Source organism: Rhipicephalus sanguineus, chromosome 9, assembly GCF_013339695.2.
Source record: "Rhipicephalus sanguineus isolate Rsan-2018 chromosome 9, BIME_Rsan_1.4, whole genome shotgun sequence".
Classification (NCBI taxonomy): Eukaryota; Metazoa; Arthropoda; class Arachnida; order Ixodida; family Ixodidae; genus Rhipicephalus; species Rhipicephalus sanguineus.
This window is the reverse complement of record NC_051184.2, coordinates 120,287,883-120,295,139: the sequence shown is the minus strand read 5'-3', so window position 1 is coordinate 120,295,139 and position 7,257 is coordinate 120,287,883. Positions and strand designations below refer to the sequence as shown.

General features: G+C 50.8%; 1 protein-coding gene across 1 annotated transcript; it reads right to left on the bottom strand.

Annotated features, from left to right (window-relative positions):
- Positions 1-1,424: 1,424 nt before the first annotated feature.
- LOC125759973 (uncharacterized protein K02A2.6-like) lies at positions 1,425-7,037 on the bottom strand. Its single transcript, XM_049419516.1, has 4 exons — positions 6,904-7,037; positions 5,768-5,938; positions 3,346-4,678; positions 1,425-1,507 (listed from the first exon to the last, which is right to left on the bottom strand). Exons 2-4 carry the CDS (start codon positions 5,906-5,908, stop codon positions 1,425-1,427), a joined length of 1,557 nt encoding a protein of 518 aa, XP_049275473.1. The 5' UTR covers positions 5,909-5,938; positions 6,904-7,037.
- Between the last annotated feature and the right edge of the window lie 220 nt (positions 7,038-7,257).

The following is a 7,257-nucleotide window of genomic DNA, read 5'->3' as shown; positions in this document are numbered from 1 at the left end:
ACGAATGCGATGGAGTATCTGATCACACCTCGCGAGAACGTTACAGCATCCCTCCGAGATTTGTGCGGTAAACATTCCGATCGCAGTAGCCACACACGTATATCACATTGCCTTATGTTCATATGTGTGAAGATATGCAACGATTGCTGCTGCTTAGGACAAAATGAGTCAGCATAACGCTTGCTCACAGTCCAGGCTCCCACAGGTGTTTGAAGATGTCAGAAAAATCGAGGCGGTCAACTAACATTCATGGTTGCGTTCGTAGATTACTGTGCAAAAAAAAACCGCAGCTTGCACTAGGGACGCATTGCTGGAACCAACAGCGGAGCTAGTGTTCGACCTAGTCTTTCTGTTTTTACTTTTTGCTAGTGATGCTAAGCTTTTCCTAGAGATGCTAAGTTTTTGCTAGTAGTAGTAAGTATGCTTAGCCTTAGCTATCATTCTCCGGTTTCGGTCAGTACCGCACACTACGAACGTGTCGCGGGGTTTTCGAGAAAACATGGCACCTTACTAGCTGCTACGTGATGTCATTTTAGATGCAAAGCAGCTTTTGCGCTGGGCTTTGTCCGTAGTTCCATTGGCGACCGTCCGCTGTCGAAAACCTATCATAGCCATCTGTAACATATTCAGCGCGCGCTCGCGCCAAGGAGAAGACTTCTTCGTCTTGTTCTTCGACCGCCTTGCTGATGATACGTGCAGAGCACTTTATAGGTACCCGGGCTGCCGTATGCTGTAAAAGCTTGGCGTAACGCAGACAAAACCACGTGCTGGCACGCGCTCGCGCGTTCGGAGCTGGGTAAGACGTAAGACTCTGTGGCCTCTCCCCCTTGCACTCTCTCAGCAATCATGTGATGGCGTCGGCGAACGAGATTCTGCAGACGTGCGATGACGTAACGCGTTCTATCCTGGTCAGAACGCGCTAGCACGCGCTAGCGTGTCCGGGCCTGTGTAAGGGGCTAGGTAAGACACTGTGGCCTCTCCCCCTTACACTCTTTCATCAATAACGTGATGGCTTGGGAGAACGGTATAGTGCAGACGCGCGATGAACCCGCGTCGCGTGCTGCAACAAGACTTCGGGACGAGGAAGAGCAAGAGCAACTACAGTGAATTCATATTGTGCTCCACATGCAAGGACGCGTTAACATCGGGCAAGGTGCCCGTGATCAACGGAATTTTAATCGACCACTGTGCTCTTTCGCATCCCCACATGGTTCCCTTTAGTGGGAGATGGTGGAATGTTTTGTATTCGTTCTATCGACAGAGCGGGGCCTCCGTTCTTTCTGTTGTCCTTCTGTGGCTATTCTCGCGTCTTGACCGTCGAAGAGCCTCCACCTGAGGCTCGATAGAACAGACCGTCTGCGTTCTGTGACAGAACGTTTGCAAAATAGCCCCCCAGTTATCAGGAAACGGCGCATACACGCATGCTACCGGCGCACAATCGAAGGCCAGATTTCTGCACGCTCGCCGGTGCCGGGCTTTTCGCGTAGGACGAAGCCGCCATAGAAACCTGCAACTCATAACAAGCATGGGTAGAAAATGAAACTGCGGATAGAGGTGCTCTCATGCTATTATCACCACTATTAACATTGACGACCTGTACACGTAGAAACCGTCACTCTTTAGGAGCTGGCTCGCCAGGTTCTTAAGCTGGGCCAATGTCCCGCACCGTAAGCGTAACCTTACTTCCAGAGGCGGCTGCCACAGGCGCAGCTCGCGCGAAAGAGAAGTCTTCTTCTTGTTGTTCTTCGAGCGCCTATATGATGACATTAACGCAGGCAAAACCACATACAGCATAGGCAACGCGCGCTTCAAGCGCGGTTTCCTCGACCACACGTTCCGCCACAGCTGCAAGGTGTGCGACCGCTTGTGGTTCAACAACCTGACCACAATCGCTACTATAACAACGTGTGACGTCTTTATATGACAGTAGAGGAATTTTACGGAGAATTCACGGTTTATCCGGTTATCTCCGAGCCAGCTCCTCAATCATCATTCACTTCGTGGATGTGGCGTGATTTTTTTAGTTCGTAATCGCCTTTAGAATTCATCCTGTTGTTGCACTGGCTGGGGCACCGCTGTGTCCTATTTATGCTTGCCAACACGTTAATATACACCAATAATCAGCCAACTAAATGTCGCCTGTGTGACCAGACGTATTGTAGTTGAAAAAAAAAACACTGATGTAAAACAGTTCCTTTTCCTATCTAAGCACGGTGCAAGAAACACTTTAGGTGAGCGAACGACGCGGAGGGAGCGCTCGTTGGAGAGAGCGCATTATGTCATCATTTTGGCATGCCGATAGATGGCGCGACGGACTGAGGACCATGGCGGGCTGCTAATAAATTCCGCGGAGCAGCTCGGGCAATTGCGCGATGGTTTCCAAATCTGACAAAAAATCGCGCCATATCCTCGAAGTCAATGATAATTGGGTAGCTGGCTCGGAGAAGGTCTGGAAAATCCGTGAATCTTCCGTACAAGTCCTCTACCGTCATATGAAGACGTGGCACACGTTGTTACATATAGATATATACACGATGTTTTATTAAAATAAACTTTTTATGAAATATATGCGCAATTTACAATTATAGACACATTGATGAAGTATATATACAAGAAGTATCTAAGAGCGTCTGATTCTCCATTGTCGACGCTTGCAGACGCAACGCTCGTAATGTTCTCTCAAACTGAAAACGGCCCTCGAGACACGCACGACAAGCTGGCCCTAAACTAGCTGTCCGACGCCGGCCTGGCTGTCGACCGCGTTCCCCGCTCACCCTGTGAGAATTAACGGCCAGGCTAGAGGGAAGACACGACGCGCGTAGCTTTCCTCTTCGCGTTCCAGGGCACTTTGAATGGATCGATGCAGGCTTCGGCGTGGGACTTCGCCCCAGATTAAGAACCTGTCGATCGAGTTCCTAAAACCAATTTATCGAGCGATCACGACCACGCGACACGTCGCCCGTTTCGTCGCTTGTCGCTGTGCAGTGCATTTTCGCGCTTTTGGGGTTTGGCCTTCGCAGTTCACGTGCTACGTTAGCCGTGCAATGTGTATTGTGTCTCTAAAAGGAGGCAGTCATGGTGGCTAGAGCTGCGCCAACCAAAAGAGACCGGCGGTTTATTTCGAGCCCTTTTTAAAGCGAGCGATATGAAGAGAGGGAAAGGGAACAAAGGAGGACAGACTGAGTGTGACGTACAGTCACACTGATAAGCTGCAATCTGATACATCTTCTCTTGCTGATTCAATAAAAACATGTTAGGAAACTTGGTGAAATTTTGTGTCGTAATGCACTCGTCGAGGTTCCGTACGCTTCCTGGTCGACTTTCGTACATCAGAAAAGTTGTCACCTTCATGGTCGGCACCTTGCGTTATAGTTGTCGGCTCCACCATGTCTTGTTGGTCTCGGTGCGCTTGTTCTCCCGGTGTATTGCAGTTCTGGCTTTTGTCCCGATCGAACATGTCTTCGGGGATTTCGGCGTCCTGGTCTTGATCTTCGCTTGTACCGTTTCCGGGCATGCGCAGTAGGTGTTGCCTGTTTCGCCTCAGCATCCGCTGGTCCTCCGTCTTCACCAGGTACGATCTTGGTGCGGCTTGCTCGCTTACTGTCGCGGTGCGTGACCAGTCTCCATTATGAATGCGCACTGAAGTTCCACTTTCGAGCGGTGGTAGTGCCTTTCCCTTCGAAGACTGGCGACGCTTTTCCACTGTAGTGCCGGGATCATCTTGGTACTTGGGAAGGGTCGTGCGAAGGTGCCGGCCTTGCAGTAGTTCGCCCGGAGAGCGACCATCTTCTAGTGGGGATGACCGATATGCCAAAAGACCCAACCAAAAGTCCCCATGGGAGTCACTGGTCTTCTTTAGGATGCGCTTAACAATCTGGACCCCCTTTTCAGCCAGTCCATTTGACCGCGGAAATTCTGGACTCGATGTGATGTGCTGAAAGTCATATTTTTGCGCGAACTCTCGGAAATCTTGGGATCCAAACTGGGGCCCATTGTCAGTACATACTTGAACCGGGATGCCGTACCGTGAGAAAATGCCAGATATTTTATCTACGACTTCTTTGGCCGTTGTGCTTCTTAGCTTCTCTACGTCAGGGAAATTGGAGTGGGCATCATATACGATGACATAGGAGGCTCCCCCGAACTGAAAAAGGTCAATTCCCACTCGGTGCCATGGCCTGTCCGGTGTTGGCTGCATGATAAGGGGCTCACTCGGTTGCTTGTATGCATACCTCTGGCAAGTACTGCACCCCCGAATGAAGGAGTCAATCGCACTGCTGAGTCCAGGCCAGAATACCAATCTGCGTGCTCTCGCCTTGCATTTATTTAGTCCGAGGTGTCCATCATGTATTCGTCGAAGAATTTCTCCTCTCATTGCTTTGGGTATTACCACTTTGCAGCCCTTGAGTAGGGCTCCTTCTACCACCGACAGCTCTCCGGCAAAGGGCTTGAGTTCACCTTCGATGGCTTCACCCCGTGAGATTCGTTCTCTCACCTCGCTCAAATACGGGTCGTTCCTGGTTTCCTTTTCCAGGCGTACCTTCATTGGCGTGCTTACGATGCCGGAGACGACCTCTGTCGCATGGATGTCGACGTCTGTCAAGGCACTCGATGACTGCGATGGCACGGGTGCACGCGACAACATGTCCGCCAGAACCAGGTCCTTGCCAGGCACGAACTGCAAAGTGTAATCATATTGCAAAAGCCTGATGAAAAAACGCTGCAATCGTGGTGGCATGTCTCCAATGCCTTTTTGAGAAATGGCCAGCAGGGGCCTATGATCAGTTTCGATCCATACCTTTCGACCATAAACAAAATGATGGAACTTCTCGCATGCAAACACTATACCGAGCGTTTCCTTTTCGATTTGCGAGTAACGGGTCTCGCAATCGGTTAATGTTCTTGATGCATACGTCACTGGGCGCCAGTCATTGCCATGTTTCTGCAGCAGCGCCGCGCCTAAACCGGTCCCCGAAGCGTCCGCAGTGATCTTAGTATCCTTCTTCTCATCGAAGAGTGCGAGCAACGGTGGGTTTGTTAACGCGTCGCACACTGCTTCCCATTCACGCTGATGCGCTGTGGTCCATTCAAACGTGACGTTTTCTTTCACAAGGCCCCGCAGCAAGATTGTCTTATCACTCAGCGACGGCACATATTTGCGAAAGTAGTTGACAACGCCCATCATTCTGCGCACAGTGTGCCTATCTGTGGGTCTCGGCAGTGAACGGACGCTTTCAACCAGGTTGCGACTCGGACGTATTCCTTGCTCACCTATCACGTCACCCAGGAACTCAATTTCTTTCAAGCCAAATGCACATTTCCGCAGGTTAAAAGTCAGACCCGCTTTTTGTGCCCGCTTCAGCACGGCCTGTAGGCGTTCGTTGTGCTGATCCTCGCTGTCACCCCACACTAAAATGTCATCTATGTATATACGGACACCTGCCAATCCCTCAAATATTTCTGTTAGCGTTTTCTGGAAAACTTCGCTTGCTGACGAAATTCCGAACGGAAGGCGCAAGAAGCGGTACCGCCCGAACGGCGTCGCAAAAGTGCACACTCGTGATGTAGCTGCGTCCAATGGAATTTGATGAAAACCCGCCTTGGCATCTAGGCGCGAAAAAAATTTTGCACTTGACAGCTCTGCCTCAATCTCTTCCCTTGTTGGCATAGGGTAGTGCTCACGCTTTATGTTCTTGTTTATATCCCTCGGATCTATGCAGACACGAAGGGCCCCATCTTTCTTACGCGTAATAACAAGAGGGCTCACCCATTCTGTCGGTTCGTCGACCTTCTTGATAATGGAGGCCGTTTCCATGCGTTCCAGTTCTTGTCGAAGAGGCTCCCTGAGGGCCAACGGTACCCGTCGGGCTGGGTGCACGACTGGAACAGCATCCTCCCGCAGGACCATCCGGTATCGCCTTCCGACACAGCCCGTACCCTGAAATAAGTCTGGAAAGGCCTTTTCTGGTGCCGGCTCGCTCCACCTTACCGAATCCACAGCTTTCGGGACAAGCCCAAATTGCTGACATGCGTGCAGCCCTAATATGGCCTGACGACCCTTCTTGACTACGAAAAAGGTCACAGCGTCTGTCACGTCGTTTAGTAGCAGCAGTTCTCTGCCACATCCGACATGCTTGATGGCACTGCCGTTGTAAGCCTTCAAAACTGCACTGCTTTTCTTCAGGCCCGCTGCTGTCTTGAAACGGCGGAAAAGAGACCAAGGAATTATGTTGGCTTGTGAACCTGTGTCCACTTTGAATCTGATTTCCTGGCCGCCTATCTTTCCGCTCACCGTCCAGTCTGCGCTTTCCCCGTCGCTTACACCGTATACACCGATGTCCAAAATGTCAAATCCGTCATCTGCCTCAACTTCTTGTACTTGGTCGATGTGTCGCCTCGGCCGCCGCTTGCAGCATATGGCAAAATGGTTCGGCTTATTGCAAGCAAAGCATGCCTTGCCATATGCTGGACACTGCCTTTGCGCATGCTCCTTGTTGCACTGTCGGCACCGAAATCTTTTTTGGTTCTGCTCTGCCCGTTGGGCGTAGTCTATTTGAAGCGTTTGACTCGACCAAGCAGCATTCTGTCGTGCTGAAACCTCGGCAGCTTTACACATCTGCTCCGCCTTCTGTAAGGTTAAGCCCTTTTCTCGCAGCATCTTCTCCCTGATCTTCGGGTTGTTTGTGCCAAAAACAACCTGATCTCTTATCATGGATTCTTCTAGCGTGCCGAAACTGCATAGCTTCGCCTGTTTTTTTAGCTCTCGCAAATAATGCTCAAACGGCTCTCCCTCCTTCTGCATGCGAAGGCGAAAAACGTGCCTCTCGTAAACCTCGTTCCCCTCGTCGACACAGTACTCCTCGAATTTCCTCAGCACTATCTGGTAGTCTTCATTGCTCTCACCTTCTGCGAACGAGAAGTTGTTGTAGATGTCGAGGGCTTCTTCACCGGCGATGCTGAGCAGGATTGCTGTCTTGGTGGCTTCCGTCCTGGGTGGTTTGGTGGGCGTCGCCGCGAAGAAGAGTTCCAATTTTTGCTTGAACATCTGCCAATTTCTTCGTATGTTGCCTGCGAACTGCAGCTGCTCTGGAGGCTTAACGGTATCCATTTTGGCGAGGTTTTGGCACTTCTGACACCATGTATTGTGTCTCTAAAAGAAGGAGGCAGTCATGGTGGCTAGAGCTGCGCCAACCAAAAGAGACCGGCGGTTTATTTCGAGCCCTTTTTAAAGCGAGCGATATGAAGAGAGGGAAAGGG

What these genes read in the sequence shown, in the direction of transcription:
- LOC125759973 (XM_049419516.1), bottom strand. Translation starts at nt 5,908, where the DNA reads ATGGTCCTGCGGGAGGATGCTGTTCCAGTCGTGCACCCAGCCCGACGG. An exon ending in TCGACGAACCGACAGAATGG is followed by an intron (nt 4,679 to 5,767) that starts GTGAGCCCTCTT and finishes TACACTTTGCAG; the next exon opens with TTCGTGCCTGGCAAGGACCT. An exon ending in GCAAGGTGCCGACCATGAAG is followed by an intron (nt 1,508 to 3,345) that starts GTGACAACTTTT and finishes TATGAGTTGCAG; the next exon opens with GTTTCTATGGCGGCTTCGTC.